Below are 20,712 nucleotides of genomic sequence, written 5' to 3' on the forward strand. Positions count from 1 at the left end.
CTTCTCCCAGTTTACCAGAGACCTACTTTAACGTGTTTCGGTAGGAGAGGATGAATTTGCGTGTTGTAAATCCCACAGCTCGGAATCAGCTCAAACTAACATGGCGGCGCCCATCACCCGGTATAGATCAACTAGCACGGTCGATATAAAAGTGTTTAAACTACCAAATACATTTACTTGCACATATTTCAGAATCGGAATATCAGATATTTCATAATATAGTGAGCATGTTTGTGAATATTTTTAATAAAACAGGAAAAACGAAATAAAAGCGATCCATGTGTCATACAGCTGTATTGTGGCTGCACTGTGTCACATGACAAGCATGACGCGTCGCCATGGAAACAATAATGCATTTTAAAATAAAGGTCGCCTAAAAAAAACTCAAGCTGGGGGCTCAGCTCGAGTATTTTAAACTCACGTGCGAAAGGGTTAAGGGTATTTGTTACAATGGCTTGCCATACATGTACACCCCTGTCTGTGCACTTCTCCAGCCCCCCAGTCCACAGATTTCTCTCTCTTCTCGCTCGATATTCAGGAACGACTAGTGAGGAGGAACTCGCTCTAGTTCTGCGAGTCCGCTCCAAGTTTGTGACCTGGAATAAACGAGACACTTCTAAAAATTGCAGAGTCGAGAGGAGCCTTAAACCGTCTTGAGAAAGGGGAAGAGCAGATTTAAAGACGTACATTCCCCAAAGACAGCGGTAAGTGATTCATTTGATTGACAGATACGCAGTTCCTCATGATAGAATGCTGCATCGTGACGACACGCGCGTTGTATAGTTTTTGTAAAGTTTTGTTTTGTTATTGTTACGAATAGGCTGTGACATCATCATATTGTATCGGTGCAGCACGTTCTGCTCCTTCATTGAGTTGCTGTAGGAATATCTATAATTAAAGGTCAGGTGTGCGCGGAGCTTGTTTTGAAAAATAGCGCACGCTGTATACGTTGGCATTGGTATATTTTCATTCTGTCCCTTTGTGAATATGGAAGGATCATGTCTGGAGGGGACAGAGGGGGAGACACATGGGCAGTTTGGCATGACTATATTAGGAAAGTGACCCTGTCTGAAGACAGTGAGGGGGGCCTTCTCACATGGGACAAACTGTTGTGTGGTTTTAAGATACTGCATTCTGAAGGGGGGTTAACAACTCTCTCTACCCAAGTGGTGTAGTATCAGTGTCAATTTCATTGTTCGTTTAAAGTGAATAATAACTGTTTATTGTGATTTCACAAATGTGTGCAGTGGGGATCGATCCAGAATGTGTGTCTCTCAGACTTTGATATAGGTTAACATTTTCATCTGCTATAAATTAGTTAAAATTCTACAAGTTGTGCATGTGTAAATTAGAGGCAAGTACAATTCATTGTTCGTTTAAAGTGAATAATAACTGTTTATTGTGATTTCACAAATGTGTGCAGTTGGGGTTCGATCCAGAATGTGTGTCTCTCAGACTTTGATATAGGTTAACATTTTCATCTGCTATAAATTAGTTAAAATTCTACAAGTTGTGCATGTGTAAATTAGAGGCAAGTACAAATAATGTACTTGCACCAATAATGTCATTGTTTTTGTTGCATAGCAATGTTCTGTTATGTCTATGTGCAATGTTCTGAGTCTATACATGTAGGATTTGTCTTAAAAAGTATTTGAAGGAAAAAGGTTTATCAAAGACCTCTCATTATTGGGTGATTAACACGATTGCAAATCATATTATGTTAACTTTTACTTTCTTAGCTCAGAACATTTTTTTTGTCCTGTAAATCCTTTATATTAACTTCTGCTGTCACCTCAAGAAGGTGGTGCTCACGTATGATAGTGATTTCTAATTGGTTATGCTGACAGCGTTATCATTCAGTCCGTGCTACAACTCTCCTGATCTCTCAGATGTTTTTAAACTCTTGCCCAGCCATGGCTTATATTCTCTATTGTTCAATAGGAGCTATTTACGGTGCTTTTGTGTTGATTATGCAGATTGTGTGTCTGTTTGTTTATGTCAATCATCTGTTGCTTCCACAAATAATTCTCTCTCAAATGACAACTGGGAAAATATAAGGATTTTAAGGAAATATAATTACTTTACAATGTACATTAATATGTTTATCACAGTTATACCTGCCACCATAATATTTCCTCATCATAATTTTTTAATTATGATTACCATTATTAATATTTATAACAATATGCATAATACGTATAGCATTGATGTGTATTTAAAACTTTAAACTGGCCAGTAGTTAAGGAGTATTAATTACCAGAAAAGAATATATCTATCTGACATTAATAAAGCAATATTTAATGTTACTGTCATTGTCATTGGCAAATATGTTTTTTAATAAATGATAGATAATTATAATTGAATAATACATTATTAAGCCAATTACAATCAAATATACATTTAATTTAATTTAAAATACATTTAACAGTTTGATAGTGATAACTAAGCAGCTTTTTCACAGAGTTTACACCAAATAATGATTAAATATTCCACGTATTATATAGGCAATTATATATATATGTATATATATGTGTCACATACACATGCAATATGTTTCTCTGTTTTTCACAGCCATGAGTCGCAGCATTGTGCGCCAGAGTAAGTTCCGGCATGTTTTTGGGCAAGCAGTGAAAGCAGATCAAAGTTTTGATGATATCCGGGTTTCCAAAGTGACATGGGACAGTTCCTTCTGTGCAGTTAACCCAAAGTTTCTGGCAGTTATAGTGGAGTCCAGTGGAGGCGGGGCCTTTCTGGTTCTGCCTCTCTCACAGGTGAGTGGCTTGAGGAGAAAACTACTGAAACATGTACAACCATATAACCCTTGTCTATTCTTTCAGCTTCATGGGGCTATATTTATGGGTATGTTTGTTCAAGAGCCTCAGCCATGGCTCATGTTAAGGGTGCCCATCCCCCACAGGGCTTCCATTTCACCCTCATAGAGGCAAAGGTTTGAACCCCATGGAAACAGGGTACACAACTTGCATATGTTGTCTGAAACTACTTCTGTGACATACCGAAGCTGAGTAAGCCTTTTTGAGTTGATGTAATCCCCATCATGCATTGCCATCTCTTCTTATACAGTGGGGCAAAAAAGTAATTTAGTCAGCCACCAATTGTGCAATTTCTCCCACTTAAAAAGACAAAATACCAGCAACAGTGTGTGAAAACCTTGTGAAGACTTACAGAAAACATTTGACCTCTGTCATTGCCAACAAAGGGTATATAACAAAGTATTGAGATGAAATTTTGTTATTGACCAAATACTTATTTTCCACCATAATTTGCAAATAAATTCTTTAAAAATCCTACAATGTGATTTTCTGGATTTTTTTTCCTCATTTTGTCTCTCATAGTTGAGGTATACCTATGATGAAAATTACAGGCCTCTCTCATCTTTTTAAGTCGGAGAACTTGCACAATTGGTGGCTGATTAAATACTTTTTTCCCCCACTGTATGTTACTTAGCAGCTTGCATCTGCAGTATCGGCAAACCAATGGAAATCAATATGCCAATATGATGATCGTTTGTCCATTATAACATTTTATCACAAATACTCATGGAACTATGAAAATAGTAAGCATGTTTTACAACATCAGATTTCTAATGCAGTTCATGAAGATCATATCATTAGTATGTCATCATATATATAGGTTTATATCTTCTTTCCTCTGTCATTGGTTTCTTCAGAATGCATCCATACGCACTAGACATTTCTACCTAGTGGAATTACTTATAGACTCATCATTAAACTGACATTGACTAATTTAAGCATAAACATGAAGTTTCTACTGTTATTATCACGTAATATATAGATTAGATTCATATGAGTTGTTATTTCTCATACATTAAATGTTTTTTTTTACATTTTGGTAACAGGATTGAATAGTTGAATTTGATGAACACAACCTTCAATTTCTGTAAAATTTGAGAAAATAGAATGAGCTGGGCTAAAGAACGGGGCCAAATAAAACTACTTCCTGGGTAAACGTCAAATATGGGATGCAGTTAAAAGTATTCAGATTACAAAATGTATACATATGTGACCCTGGACCACAAAACCATCTTAAGTCGCTTGTATTAAAGGGGTCATATTATGCTTTTTTAAAGATCATTATTTTGTGTAACATAATATGTTGATGCTTTAATGTACAAAAAAACACATTATTTTTCAAATACTGTACATTATTGTAGGTCCTCTATGCCCCGCCTCTCTCAAACGCTTAGTTTTCTACAAAGTCCCTCCTTCCGACAAGCGCAGTCTGCTCTGATTGGCCAGCTGACCCAGTGCACTGTGATTGGCCGAACACCGCAAGCACTCGTCGGAAATGTAACGCCCCTTACCATAATCGCTTCACGAACAGCTTGTAACACTCCAAAGAGAAAGGAAAACTTGAAATCGCATCATATGACCCCTTTAAGTATGTTTGTAGCAATAGCCAAAAATACATTGTATGGGCCAAAATTATAGATTTTTCTTGTATGCCAGAAATCATTAGGATATTAAGTAAAGATCATGTTCCATGAAGATATTTTGTAAATTTCCGAATGTAAATATATTAAAACTTAATTTTTGATTAGTAATATGCATTGCTAAGAACTTAATTTGGACAACTTTAAAGGCGATTTTTTTCAATATTTAGATTTTTTTGCGCCCTCGGATTCCAGATTTTCAAATAGTTGCATCTCGGCCAAATATTGCCCTATCCTAAGAAACCATACATCAATGGAAAGCTTATTTATTCAGATGGTGTAAATCTCAATTTTGAAAAATTTACCCTTATGACTGGTTTTGTGGTCCAGGGTCACATATATTATCATTCAAAAGTTTGGGGTCAGTAAGATGATCAAATTGCAAAAAAAAAAAAAAAAGTACAGTAAAGAAATTTATAATAATACAAAATATATTTCAAATAAATGCATTTCACAGATAAAGTGGTTTAAAAAAGTATTTACACATGCCTGAAAGTATTTAAAAATGCCTAAATGTCATTAGATAACAGCATTTCAAACAAGTGGCACACCTTTCTTTTTTTTGTCCAAATTTATTTTTCTTTTTAGAAATTCCTCTCAATTGGCCCTAAGGTCATTTTAGTGTTTGTTCACACAGGTATAGTGTTATCATATTTACTGATGAACAGATATTTGACAACCAAAGACTGTCTAAAAGTGTGAGTGTGCTATCTTTCTTTATAATAAATGCCACTTGGTCTGATATTTTTGTTATTTGGTATTTTTAAATGTAGTTTAAGTGTTAAAATAACTACATTTGGGACTACTGTATAAATTTCTTATTTGAATTTGATGTAGGTTACGCAATCAAACAGGTCTTCCACAATAGAAACTATTGTAGAAATGTTGAGTTTGACATTAAAAAGCATCTTAAAGTACTTCTAGTTGTTGCTAATGCATGTGCGACCTTTGTCGAATCAAAGTCAAGCGTAATATATTGATAAACAGCAGCGAATCACATCATTGAATCTATTTTTGTGAGTTTGTCTTGATTCTCTAAGGGTCCATCATCAGTTAATGCCCTTTTAGTGTAGCCTCTGCCGAGTCACGAGCATATATCAGCAGGCCTGGAAAGACACGCTATAAGTACAGTAAAGAAATTTATAATAATACAAAATATATTTCAAATAAATGCATTTCACAGATAAAGTGGTTTAAAAAAGTATTTACACATGCCTGAAAGTATTTAAAAATGCCTAAATGTCATTAGATAACAGCATTTCAAACAAGTGGCACACCTTTCTTTTTTTTGTCCAAATTTATTTTTCTTTTTAGAAATTCCTCTCAATTGGCCCTAAGGTCATTTTAGTGTTTGTTCACACAGGTATAGTGCTATCATATTTACTGATGAACAGATATTTGACAACCAAAGACTGTCTAAAAGTGTGAGTGTGCTATCTTTCTTTATAATAAATGCCACTTGGTCTGATATTTTTGTTATTTGGTATTTTTAAATGTAGTTTAAGTGTTAAAATAACTACATTTGGGACTACTGTATAAATTTCTTATTTGAATTTGATGTAGGTTACGCAATCAAACAGGTCTTCCACAATAGAAACTATTGTAGAAATGTTGAGTTTGACATTAAAAAGCATCTTAAAGTACTTCTAGTTGTTGCTAATGCATGTGCGACCTTTGTCGAATCAAAGTCAAGCGTAATATATTGATAAACAGCAGCGAATCACATCATTGAATCTATTTTTGTGAGTTTGTCTTGATTCTCTAAGGGTCCATCATCAGTTAATGCCCTTTTAGTGTAGCCTCTGCCGAGTCACGAGCATATATCAGCAGGCCTGGAAAGACACGCTATAAATACTCAGCAAGCCATCTCCCCTGTACTCAGTCTCAGGCAGGCCAAAAGAAAAACTCCCTTTTCAACGCCTCATCACAGGGTTATAAATACACACAAGGAGGATGATTTCTATTAAGGGGGAAATTATTCGGTGACAGGACCGCATGGAAAATGTGCATGCAGCGAAAAGGATTACAAAAATGATAGATCAATAACCGTTATATATATAATTTTTTAAAAGAAATGAATACTTTTATTCAGGAAGTTACAAAAAATATATATTTCAAATAAATGCTGTTCTTTTAGGCTTTCTATTAATCAAAGAATCCTGAAAAAAAGTATAATGGTTTTAAAATATATATATTAAGCAACTGTTTTCAATATTTATAATAATAAGAAATGTTTCTTGATCATTTCATTAGCATATTTGAATAATTTCTAAAGAATCATGTGACACTGAAGACTGGAGTGATGGCTGCTGAAAATTCAGCATTATCATTACAGGAATAAATTACATTTGAAAATATATTAAAATAGAAACCAGTTATTTTTAAATTGTAATGTTTTACCATATTGGTTTTTATACTGTATGTTTGATCAAATAAATGCAGCCATGGTGAACATAAGAGACTAAGATTAAAAAGTCTTACTGACCCCAAACATTTGATGGTTGTTTATATTAAGACTATATACTGACTTTATATGTGTCGCAATACTTAACATGATCTTTTATTCCTTGTTTTAATATGCTATAGGTGGGTCGAGTGGACAAAAACTACCCTCTAGTGGTTGGACACTCAGGGCCTGTTCTGGACATTGACTGGTGTCCTCACAATGACAACATACTGGCCAGCTGCTCTGAAGACACCACTGCCATGGTAATCATCATGACAGACATTCATAAACGTCTCCTCTGCCTGCCAGCCGCTAGCCTTGTAGTCATGAACATGTTTCAGTTGCATTTTTTACTAACAAATGCAGCATGCCTCCATATATACCTACTTACACTGGAGGGAAAGATCACGGTGAAAGACAATAGTGTTAATATGAAGGGTGATGACTGGAGTTAACGGTTCGGGCATGGGACAGGAGCTGGTATTTATAAACACATGTTAGTATGGCACTCTTGGCCAGAAACCTGTTCACAAATAAGCCAGTGGTAATGACAGACAAGGAATGATGGGTCTGAGTTGTCTATAGGGATGAATCATTTCATTTTCAGCACACACTGGAACATGCGCATGTCCTCATGCACAAACATGTCTGTATATGGTGACCTCGTGAAGTATTTGGACACTTAAGCCATACTTATTAGTGTATAAATGTCATTACATTAGATCAAAATAAATAAAGGTAACATAAGCACCTCTTTCAAGGAAAAGAATTTCACGAAAAGTTAAAATAATAAAACAATACACTGTAAAAAGTGTTTTTTCAAAGTTATAAAAACAAGGATTATTGGCGTACATTTTACAAAATGTAAAATTTTACTTTTTAATTCAATGTGTTACTTGCTATTTCTTTGTAACTATTTGTGAAATTTACTAGCAATTTCTAAGCAAAAATAGTTTCAAAGTAAATCCTACACCAGTTTTTTTTTATTATTTGTTCTTTTTATTCAGTGTGTCACAGTTCAAAATTAAGACAAATACAACTCCAGCTTCTAGAACACCTGTAATTCAATGTGTTACTTGCTATTTCTTTGTAACTATTTGTGAAATTTACTAGCAATTTCTAAGCAAAAATAGTTTCAAAGTAAATCCTACACCAGTTTTTTTTTATTATTTGTTCTTTTTATTCAGTGTGTCACTGTTCAAAATTAAGACAAATACAACTCCAGCTTCTAGAACACCTGTGTGAATCTGAACAAAAGTGGCTTAGGAAAGTAAAGTTGCTACTAGAAAAGCTATTTAAAGTATTTGCTTGCAGATGTCACTTGGTTTGTTTTGTATCTACTGCAATAGCATTCAGACATTTGAAATTTGAGTATAAATGCTGAAAGTATTATATAATCTATTGAAAACGGATATGGGATGCATTTCCCCAGAGTTTAGCAAGATGATGTGGAGATGTATTATACTATATGAGTGCTATTACTGCTATTTCATTACATTACATTACAAACGTGAATGGCATGCACTGTATGCACTGCTGTTAGAGGAGGTTAACTGCAGCTGTCCTCTGTGCTGGCATTGCTGCTGTGCTCACTGGAAACCAAAGGAACAATACTACTTATCTTCAATCCAATATATAAGTATACCCAGACAGTTTAATCTGTAAACTGTAAAAAAAAAACATATGGTTCGAAGTTGTAAATGAAACAAAGATTATTGGAAAATTGTTTCTACACCAAATGTTTTCTAGGCTAATTGATTATTCTTGTTTAATTACCGTATTATGTTACTACAGAACATTTTAAACAAAAACAATTGCAATATATACAACTAGTATAATTACAAAATTGTATTAGCAGCATTGTGGTCAATCAGCCATCCTCAGGCTTAATGAAGTTTGAGTAGTGTGGGATTTTTCTACACTCTTACGTTTAAAGCAGATGAACATGTCTGTATGTCTTTACAATATTTATTTTATGTTTTTAAAATAATTTTTAGTAATTCTGTTAAAAAAAATACAAATATATTTAAGTCATCCAGGTTGCAGGATGATCTAAAAAATATTAAAATAATACATATGGTTCGAAGTTGTAAATGAAACAAAGATTATTGGAAAATTGTTTCTACACCAAATGTTTTCTAGGCTAATTGATTATTCTTGTTTAATTACCGTATTATTTTACTACAGAACATTTTAAACAAAAACAATTGCAATATATACAACTAGTATAATTACAAAATTGTATTAGCAGCATTGTGGTCAATCAGCCATCCTCAGGCTTAATGAAGTTTGAGTAGTGTGGGATTTTTCTACACTCTTACGTTTAAAGCAGATGAACATGTCTGTATGTCTTTACAATATTTATTTTATGTTTTTAAAATAATTTTTAGTAATTCTGTTAAAAAAAATACAAATATATTTAAGTCATCCAGGTTGCAGGATGATCTAAAAAATATTAAAATAATTATAATAAAATATTAAATCTTTGGAAGTTTGTTGAGGCACCCCAGTTGAGAACCGTTTCGCTAATAGAGTTGTGTATACTCAGGTATGGCAGATCCCTGACCACACTCCCTCTCGTCCCATCAGTGAGCCCATTGTGGTGCTGGAGGGTCACTCTAAACGTGTGGGCATCATCAAATGGCACCCCACTGCTCGCAACATACTCCTCACTGCAGGTAAAGATCAGTACTGCTTTTTAATAGACACCAACTTCTTACATTAAATAGATATACAAGTGTATAAAAATAAGATTACTTAATTTCATTGGAAATAAATTAGAAGCAGTGGAAAGTCTTGGTCCCACCATGCAGATGGTTTCCATTCAGTGTGCTTTTGTCTCAGGCAGTGATAATCTGATCATCATCTGGAATGTGGGCACTGGAGAACCCTTGATGACAATGGATGACCATCCTGATCTCATCTATAACGTCAGCTGGAACTACAACGGTAGCCTGTTTTGCACTACCTGCAAGGACCGTCGCCTTCGAGTGTGTGATGCCCGGAAAAACGAGGTGGTGGCGGTAAGTATTATAGTAGAGAAAAGAAGAAAACCCTCAGGGCTGTTGGTAAACTTGGTCATTATGGACATTTTTTCTTCTGTAGGAAAGACTGTCTCCACATGAGGGCATCCGGCCAATGAGAGCCATTTTTACCAAAGAGGGCAACATTTTCACCACAGGTTTCACCCGGATGAGCCAGAGAGAGCTTGGCCTGTGGGATCCGGTAATGGAGCAAAATGAAAAGGATAGTTAATTTACTTACCTTTATGCTATCCCATACCTAGTTTGCTTTGGCTAATCTTCGACACAAATTAAAATATTTTTAGTGAAACCTGAGAAATTTCTGTCCCTGCATTGAAAGTCCAGGTAAGTAAAACTTAGAAGATCCAAAAACAGCGTTGTAAAATCAATCTGTATGAATTGAGCGGTTTAATCCAAGTCTTATGAAGAGATATGATATCTTTATAAGATTTTATTCACATATAAACACATACATCACATAAGTTAAACATGGAAGCTTGTGTGTGTGTCACACGCTAGAACAAACCTCACTGGTTCTCCTGTGTAACGCATACATGTTTGAGCTGGTTGTTTGCCATATGTGATGTGCGCTATGTATGTGTGTCGATCATTGTTTAGATATACAGTAAATAAAAGTCTAAATGAAATCTGCTCATAACTCATATCTCTTCAAAATGTTTACTTTTATGATGCCTTTGTGGCCTTTTTGAATATTCTAAGTTTTGATTACCTGGACTTTCAGTGGACAGAAAGAAACCTCTCAGGATACATTGAAATACCTGAATTTGTGTCTCGATTAACCAAAGTTTTATGGGTTTGGAATGATATGAGGGTGATTAAATTGTGACAAAATGTTAATTTATCTATTTAAGGCTCATTAATAATCATTGTTCTATATGTTGATCAGTTTTATTTCACTGCAGTTGTTTTCTTTCAAATCCCTGATGGTGTTCATTTCTGTCATTGTTTAGACTAATTTTGAAGAGCCCATAGCATTGTTGGAATTGGACACAAGTAATGGAGTTTTATTGCCTTTTTATGATCCAGACACTAACATCATGTATCTTAGCGGCAAGGTATGACTCCTTGTTTCATCTCCATTTGCTATCGTACTCAGGCTGGCGCTGTAAAGTTGTTTCCATGTCTCCACAGGGTGACAGCAGTATTCGATATTTTGAGATCACAGAGGAGCCTCCCTATGTGCATTACATCAGCACATTCAGTAGCAAGGAGCCACAGAGAGGAATGGGCTTCATGCCCAAGAGAGGAGTGGACGTCAGCAAGTGTGAGATTGCCAGGTCAGATTTGCATGGTTAAACTGGTTAATTTGGATATGTGTTATAGTTACTTTAAAATGTGGTGTACAGAAATACCATATATCTAGACTGGCGTTCAAAAGTTTGGGGTCAGTGAGATTTATTTATACTTTTATTTAGTAGGGACACATTAAATTGATGAAAAGTGACAGATATTTGTAATGTTACAAAAGATTTGTGTTTCAAATAAATACTGTTCTATGGAGCTTTCTATTCATCAAAGAATCCTGAAGATAAAATCATATATAATCAATGTACTTTTTTTGAGGGAAAGTATAGAAGTTGGTGTCATTCTGGTCTTTTCAAACATTTGCTTGTTTTTGAAAGGACTTTTCTCTACAAGAAATCAAAATGGATCCTTTTACTTTCTCAGTACTCATTTTGTGTCTTATTGTGCACAATTCATCGGTATATGTTATTCTAAACATTCACATTGAGCATTCCTGAAACTTGTATTATTCCTCATATAGATTATATAAACTCCATGAAAGAAAGTGTGAGCCTATTATGATGACAGTACCCAGAAAGGTAAGCACATACTCTTTGTTGAGGGTTATTTCAATCCTGAACCACTATGAACACAAATCCAACAAAACTGAAGTATTTGAAACCAAAAGTTGATTATATGATGATGAAGTATGTAAAATCTGTTCATCCAGTTACATTTTACTCTTTCTGTTGCTATGATGCCAGTCGGACCTGTTCCAGGATGATCTGTACCCAGACACAGCAGGCCCAGAGCCAGCTCTGGAACCTGAAGAATGGATGGACGGACGAGACGCAGACCCCATATTAGTGTCAATGAGGGATGGCTATATTCCTCCAAAGAGTAGAGAGCTAAAGGTGGCCAAGAAGAATGTTCTAGACACCAGACCTGCGACACGTAGAAGCATGTCTGTCGTAGATGGAAGTAGTTTGCCCGTAAGTAGAATATCTTGCTTATCCTTGGTCTTAAAATGTCTTTTTCATAGCTTTTGTTCCTTCATCACCTTCTTTTCTAGCATTTATCAAGAAGCAAATAGGGCTGGGAATTTTATTCAGAATCGGGTTCATTTAAAAACAATTAAACAAACAAAAAAAATTATAATAATTAATTGGAACATTATAACAACATACCCTAACAATGTTTTCTGTGGTTTTTAATCTATAATGCTACGGCAGATGAATGTTTAAGCTGTAGCTTGATGTCTGATTCGATAAAAAGCACCACTAAATTATATCATTAAAACAGTTTTTAATACATTGTCCATGGAACAAAAAACATACAGTGTATCAGTTCAAATCACAGATGAATGACTTAAATTAACTGGTTCTTTTTAAAGGGGTCATATGATGCAATTTCATGTTTTCCTTTGTCTTTGGAGTGTTAACCCTTAAATGCATGAATGTTTCGCCAATCATTATTACATATTCGGGTCTTTAGGAACCCGGACCTATATATCCCATACGGATGGATCTCTAACTGCTGCAATAGCAAAAAACTCTCTTGATATTTTAAGAACAATTACAGAAGAATCAAATAAAGCATATTTCGTTACCTTTTGAAACTTAAAAGGGTGAGCAGATGATTTTACCATCGCTGTCATCGTCAGAGCGCACTTCCACAGTATATTCAGCATCTGCCTCATATTCACGATCTCAGCCATATTCTCAAAACTATCATTTTCAAAGACTTCATATTCAATATTTTGATCACTGGCAGCTTATTCAGCACATCCAGCATCAAAAGTGACATTTATATTTCATTGCGTATAGTAATTGCTCTGCAGTAAAGCCATTCAAATCACTTCAGTTTTTGCTGATGATATTCGTTTGTTTTATGCCTGCGGTAATTATGAGTGAAACGTCACGTCATCATTGTGTATCAAACCGTGCCACCTTCAGGAAAAAAGATGCATTGCACATATTAAGTAATCAGATATGTAAATATAGTTGCGCAGGAAAAAATACTTACACATTTACATACCTCGGCTCTCTAGCGACCGTATATACTTTTTATATATCAGAAAACTGCCATTCTTTTATATTTTACTATTTTTTTCTTGTTATATTGTTTATAATTAATAGATTGAGGAATACTAAGAAAGTTGAGACCCGAGGTATGCATTTAAGGGTTAAAAGCTTTTTGTGCATACAGAAGATCCGTAAAGTCGCAAAGATTAAAGTCTCAAACCCAAAGAGATATTCTTTATAAAAGTGAACGCTCATCCACGCCTTCCTAAAACGCCTTGTTCAAACACGCCCCCACATATCTACGTCACTGTGTGGGAAGACTTGCATAACACCGCCCAAATGTATACGCAAAGAAAGAAGGCGTAACTATATTCTCGCTGTAATATTGTTGCTGTCGCCGCCATGTCGTGGAGACGCTGTGTGGTTTGTTGCGAAAGCCAAACTACTTTGTTTGGCCTTCTAGAACACAACTAGAAATCAGTGGTTAATTTTTATTTACAACACAGTTCCAGAAGAGTACAACCCAAATATTCAAGTGTTTGCAGCTCATTTTACGGAGGAAAGTTTCCTGAACCTGGTAAGGGGCGTAACATTTCCGTTACACGCTTGAGGTATTTGGCCAATCACAATGCACTGGATAGCTGGCCAATCAAAGCCCACTGCGCTTTTCAGAACGATGTTTCAGAAAGGCGGGGCATAGAGGAGCAACAATAATGTACAGTATCTGGAAAATACTGTTTTTTTTTTTTTTCTTTAAACCGCGTAAACACATTGCATTACACCAAATACACAAAATAATGTTTTTTTAGCAACATCATATGACCCCTTTAATGAAACAGTCAAAATAACTCTTGGACTGTGGGTCACACATCACACAGTTTCACTAGGAAGAATCCACAACAAAAAAGATGACTTCTCGGTATTTCCCTTGCGTTATATCTTGTTCTCTTATTGGCTGTAAGTCGTCGCCAATGTGATTTCCAGTCAAAACACATTTCACTCTGCAAGACTGAGTTGCAGAGTGAAATGTGTTTTAGCCTGCTAATTACTTCTCGGGTATCAGTGTTTTTCTCAGATTGTTTCTCAGATTGTCTCCACTATATATGATCTCACACTATATGATAGTCACTCACATGAAAGAGCACCGATTTGCCTCAGATTTAAGGCTGATCTCCAGAAAAACCAGGCCTAAAATGTAGTGTAGTGTAGTGCATACCTGGCTTGAGAGTTCTGCACATCACTTCATGCCATTTTATCATAAAGGAACAGTTCACCCAAAAATGATATACTCTTGATAAACTAATCCTCATATTGTTAAACTATTACGTTTATTTTTCAGTAGATATGAAAGTTGTTGCTAAACCTTCTAGAACACAACTAGAAATCAGTGGTTAATTTTTATTTACAACACAGTTCCAGAAGAGTACAACCCAAATATTCAAGTGTTTGCAGCTCATTTTACGGAGGAAAGTTTCCTGAACCTGGTAAGGGGCGTAACATTTCCGTTACACGCTTGAGGTATTTGGCCAATCACAATGCACTGGATAGCTGGCCAATCAAAGCCCACTGCGCTTTTCAGAACGATGTTTCAGAAAGGCGGGGCATAGAGGAGCAACAATAATGTACAGTATCTGGAAAATACTGTTTTTTTTTTTTTTCTTTAAACCGCGTAAACACATTGCATTACACCAAATACACAAAATAATGTTTTTTTAGCAACATCATATGACCCCTTTAATGAAACAGTCAAAATAACTCTTATCACACTATCACAAAATAACTCTGAATCACTGAATCAGTCAAGTTAGTTGGTGACACTTGACTCTTGTGACTAATATAGTTTGGATCAGTTTTTTTGTACTTTGAAATTTGGTACTCTGAAGAATTGAATTGTGGAAACCACAATGTAAGTGTAATCTGAATCAGAATCATTCAATTCCTTTTGATTCCCATCCCTAAAAGCTAAAGATTTCTTTCCATTTCCAAATTAAGCCTGTCCTTGACTTGCTCTTTTGCATTTTTCCCCCTCTCTTGTGTGCTCATATTCATCCTTCTTCTACTGTCACTATTCTTCTCTCTTCTGTTTTCTCTTTCCAACTGCCATCTTCTCCTTTGCTTTCTCTCAATCTCTTTCAAACTCTAGCCTCAGTTGTTGGAGAAGCTTGTTGAGGAGATCCAAAATCTGAAGGCCACAGTTCTCTCTCAGGAGAAACGAATCTGTGACTTAGAGAATAAACTCTCTAAGTACACTAATGGCACAGTCTGAATAAAGCTAACTCATCCTATGCACTCTGCCCAATTCACTGCTAACCCCTCACAACTAAAGTATGAGCACAGATAGGCCAAGCCACCTCAACTCACACCAGCTATTATCAACACCGTAACTCCGGTTCAACTGGCTGTACCGCCAATTGACTTCACAGGCTTTTTCTAAATGTGAATAAATCATACAGTAGTTCCATTTTGGAGAATTAGGAGATTTAATTTGGCAAAGGCACTTATAATGCTCGTCCTGATGCTTTGTAGAAAAATTGTTAATATTGTGTAGTAGTACACAATATTAGCTGTATTCCTTAAATGCTTAAGGAATCATATCAGGAAGAATTTATGTCAGCTATTCAAAAGGTAGGCAAAACCACCTTCATTTTAGGATTTACAAATCCTTTAATGTACTTACTGCTTTTTAACCTTAAATGCTGTCAAATAATGGCAGAAGAAATGTAGCTGCAGCTTTCTGTAGTGGTTAACAGTCTTTGGTAGTCTCTTTGGTAGTCTCTGTGTGAATATACCTCATTGTAAAGACCAGGACTTGGGATCAGATGGTAGCATATGTAGCCCTTATTTGGTCAGCTCTGGACAAGCAACATGTATGGCATGACTATGATATGTCAGGACAGTAGTGAGCTCAGTAATGCCGCCAATACACTACACAATTTTCATCGGATTGCTGTTCTTTTCACACTACACTAACTTTTTTGGGTATCACGAAGTTGCTGTGGTTTACACATAACAACGGATCGGGGACTGTGGGTCACACATCACACAGTTTCACTAGGAAGAATCCACAACAAAAAAGATGACTTCTCGGTATTTCCCTTGCGTTATATCTTGTTCTCTTATTGGCTGTAAGTCGTCGCCAATGTGATTTCCAGTCAAAACACATTTCACTCTGCAAGACTGAGTTGCAGAGTGAAATGTGTTTTAGCCTGCTAATTACTTCTCGGGTATCAGTGTTTTTCTCAGATTGTTTCTCAGATTGTCTCCACTATATATGATCTCACACTATATGATAGTCACTCACATGAAAGAGCACCGATTTGCCTCAGATTTAAGGCTGATCTCCAGAAAAACCAGGCCTAAAATGTAGTGTAGTGTAGTGCATACCTGGCTTGAGAGTTCTGCACATCACTTCATGCCATTTTATCATAAAGGAACAGTTCACCCAAAAATGATATACTCTTGATAAACTAATCCTCATATTGTTAAACTATTACGTTTATTTTTCAGTAGATATGAAAGTTGTTGCTAAATGTCCAAGCTGCTCTTTTCCATACAATGAATGGTGAGTGATTACTCGGGCTGTGGAGCTCCAAAAATGACAAAAAAAAGCACAAAAAAGTGCACTCGTGCACTATATTCCAAATGTTCTGAAGACTTAGGATAACTGTGGGGAACAAGCACAAGATGCATCGTGCCATCAGCGACATGAAAGATTATTAGTTCTTGCAAAACTATTTAAAAAAAATCTTTAAATCAAAACATGCACATATATTTGAGATCTACAGCAGAAGGAATTAAAAATAACTGCTTTTAGTCTGTTCTTCATATAAAACTATATATAGACCACATAGCTTCAGAAGACTTTGCATATGGTGTATGCGTGTATTGGTGTGTGTATTAGTATTATACTGTTTTTTTTGTAGTTTTTTTCCTTCACATTTTTGAAACTTGAAGCTTGACAGCATCAATACACACTTTCATTGCATGAAAAAAAACAGCCTGAACATTCTAGATAAGATTAAAAGAAACGTAGATAAATGAGAACATGATTTTCATCTTTGGGTGAACAGTTCCTTAAGGCAGATGCAGGTAGCTCCTGGAAATCTTTATATAAAGATATCAAATGTTAATCTAATGATTTAACATAAAAAGCAAAAGGATGTTTGCATAGACAACATGTCTCTACTTGTCCCTCTTTGTAAGAGTGCTTGCATTATTGACTCTTAAATTGCTACTAATCTCTCATTTTACACACCTCTGCATTTCCAGCTTTGACCAACACAATTAAAACTCATGTAGCTTCTGTTTAACATTTCAAAGTGTAAATATAAAAAAAAAACATGAAAAAGCAAAATATCAAAACCAAAGACATTGTTTTGTGTTTATGTAGAGGATAAATCGTGAGTATTATGGTTTGAATAAAACTCTTTTTGTACAAAAAAAAATGTTGCCATTGTTGTATACAGTCACTTGCTCATAAAAATGCATGGACACACATGACACATTCACCATGGTTAATTACTCACTCTGCGACTTATTTATTTCTAGGCACATAGCAAACAGCATCTGTTCAGTTTTTAGTTATAGGACCGTACAGCTAGCACAGATTTATTATATAAACAACTCAGGAACAAAGGGTACTGGTTTGGGTGCAATATCCTCAAGGTCTCTTCCCTATTCAGATGGTGAGCTGTTAATGGTCACTTTTCAATGCGTTCTACCTCTGTAGAACTTGAAGTGGATTCTGAAGTCAGTAAAGGAAAGAATTACTTGAATCTCAGACATCCAAGTGGCAAAACCTCCATTAGTTCCATTAGACTGCTGTCAGACAGACTGTGGATTAAAGTATTGTTAATGATTGTTGTGCAAGTCCATTTAGGCTGATGCACTAATAGTAGAACAGATCATTTAGTTTAAAAAAAAAAAACTTCAGTGTTTTTCCATTTGCTCACTTGAGAAAACCATTGTCCACCAACCTCAGTGTTAAGGTAGGTTCCTTGTGCCCTTGGTTAGACCTATAGGTTACAAATTTGAGAGCAATGTGGGACTTATTCCTCTGCCTGCTACCTTCTCTGCTGCTGGTTCTGGTTATGATACTGCATCAATGGAGCTGGATCTGTCTTCTTGAAGACAGTACTGTTCAGCAGTTGAGTCACTGTATGTGGATTATGGCCTGTAGACTCTTGAAACTGCCATGCTTTACAGTATCAGAATCCACAGAAGAATGCCAGGCAGAAGTCATACTGATCTGTAAACCCACGGCCCTTGCCAGCCACCTGAAGAAACATTGCTATACTTTGGCCCAGCCTCCGCTGGCATGATGGCCTCAGGCTGACCCTCATTTTCAGATAATTACCAATCTCAATTTGGCCCACAAAGGAAGGTGCTGAACTGCAAGGAGGAGTCCGCTTTACATGGGATAACCTTCTCCTAAAGGATGGGGGTATTGTGGCTCTGGATTGGGCTGTGAGTCTGACGAACCAACAAGCTCAGGCCAAAAGGGATCATCATCCTGGAGGAAGATTTCTGTGCCATCGCTCTAGTAATCCTGCTATTGTTGTTATAATTCCCAACACCCTAGGCAGAGTAACACCACACTTGCTCACGTTGTGCTACCAGACTTTGCAACAGGGCTTCTATCCAGTGGTTTTCCATCGACGTGGTCATGGTGACTGCCCATTGACTACTCCACACTACCAGGAGTTTGGAAATGCTTCTGACCTTGTGCAAGCAGTAGCATACTTGTGGAGTCATCATCCAACCTCAACTTTGCTTGCAGTAAGTGAGGGCTCTGGATCAGGGTTACTGCTGTCCTATCCGGGTGAGTGTGGCTCTTCATCCTACCCGACGGCCGCTGCTTGCATCTATCCTGTGTTTCATGGACAACTGTGGTTTGAGTATGAGCTACCTTGGCTCCATCACTGGATAGCCCTCATGTACCGCAAGTTTCAAATAAACAGGTAGCAATTTACTCACACATTAGACTGATCTATGCTAAAATGTTATGGACTGCAGAATCTACTGCTGCATAAGTACAGGTTAAAGCAGGGGTGTCGAAACTCAGTTCTGGAGGGCCGGTGTCCTGCAGAGTTTAGCTCTAACTTGCCTCAGCACACCTGCCTGGAAGTTTCTAGTATGCCTAGTAAGACCTTGATTAGATGGTACAGGTGTGTATATTTGGGATTGGAGCTAAACGCTGCAGGACAGTGGCCCTCCAGAAGCAGGATTGGACACCCCTGGGTTAAAGAAAAGTTCACCCAAAAATGACAAATGGAAGAAACCACTATAAAATTAGCTCATGCAACTTATGTCCTGTGCTAAACTGTGCTAAAATTGCATCTGCACTTTCAAGAGCTATCCTGTGCCATTCGGCATCACTTATGTCAAACCTTTTGAGACAATTCACGATTAAAAGCATTAATTCCAATCTTGCAATCACTTGGCACACAAGTAACATGGACTTTTATGCTACCCAGTGACCACTACACAATTTTAGCCCTGATTTTCCAACCACAGACAGTTAACGGAAATCACAGAAAAATGTGGAAATCTTAAAGGGTTAGTTCACCCAAAAATGAAAATTAGCTTGTGTTTTACTCACCCTCAAAGCATCCAAGGTGTATGTGACTTTCTTCTTTCAGATGAATCCAATCGGAGTTATATTAAAAATTGTCCTGGCCCCTCCAAGCCTTTCAATGGGGTTAAGCGGGTGTTGGTTGTCAACAGTTCAGAAGACATGAAATAAAGTGTGTGCATCCATAAAACATCCCTCACACGGCTCCGGGGGGTGAATAAAGGCCTGCTGTAGCGAATCCATGCATTTTTGTAAGATAAATATCCATATTTCAAACATAATAAACACTTTTCTCTCACTTCCGGTATTCTGTCATATGCGGAAGGCGTTCCGGCAGATGATGTAAGACGTCGACGTTGCGTGATTAGTGACGAGCACGGATAGAGAACAAAACAAAATGCTGTTCATGAATTAGAAGCACAAAACGAGGATTTGTAAAGATAAAATATCGGCGGATTTTGATATAAGCCAAGAGGAGACTGTAGGGCTGGACGATATGGCCAAAATTGATATCACAATATATTTCTTAATTTCGGTCGATACGATATAATTCCGATATCGATATGAACACTATTTATCTGAAATAGAAATCTTTTGTAACATTATAAATGCCTTTATCATCACTTTTGATCAATTTTAAGCATCCTTGCTAAAGAAAAGTATTTCTATAATTTCTTTCCCAAAAAAATAATAAAAATTATACTGAATGGAATAGTGTATAATGTTACAAAAGCTTTTTATTTGAGATAAATGCTGATCTTTGGATCTTTCTATTCATCAAAGAATCCTGAATCCTGTTTTAAATATTGATAATCAGCAAATCAGCATATTAGAATGATTTCTGAAGGATCATGTGACACTGAAGAGTAATGATGCTGAAAATTTACCTATGTATGATCACAGGAATAAATTACATTTTAAAATCTATT

General features: G+C 36.2%; 1 protein-coding gene and 1 pseudogene across 1 annotated transcript; both read left to right on the plus strand.

Annotated features, from left to right (window-relative positions):
* Positions 1-539: 539 nt before the first annotated feature.
* On the plus strand, positions 540-17,761 carry LOC107588759 (coronin-6-like). Its single transcript, XM_016276986.1, has 11 exons — positions 540-704; positions 2,572-2,771; positions 7,058-7,180; positions 9,466-9,595; positions 9,762-9,940; positions 10,023-10,142; positions 10,912-11,016; positions 11,093-11,238; positions 11,727-11,784; positions 11,950-12,177; positions 15,353-17,761. The coding sequence occupies exons 2-11, from the start codon at positions 2,574-2,576 to the stop codon at positions 15,473-15,475; spliced, it is 1,410 nt and encodes a 469-aa protein (XP_016132472.1). The 5' UTR covers positions 540-704; positions 2,572-2,573; the 3' UTR covers positions 15,476-17,761.
* Positions 17,762-18,100: 339 nt separating this feature from the next.
* Positions 18,101-20,712, plus strand: part of LOC107588801 (protein ABHD15-like) — a 4,626-nt pseudogene continuing 2,014 nt past the window's right edge.

The sequence above is a fragment of the Sinocyclocheilus grahami genome, unplaced genomic scaffold (genome assembly GCF_001515645.1).
Source record: "Sinocyclocheilus grahami isolate Dianchi unplaced genomic scaffold, SAMN03320097.WGS_v1.1 scaffold107.1, whole genome shotgun sequence".
NCBI classification, from domain to species: Eukaryota; Metazoa; Chordata; class Actinopteri; order Cypriniformes; family Cyprinidae; genus Sinocyclocheilus; species Sinocyclocheilus grahami.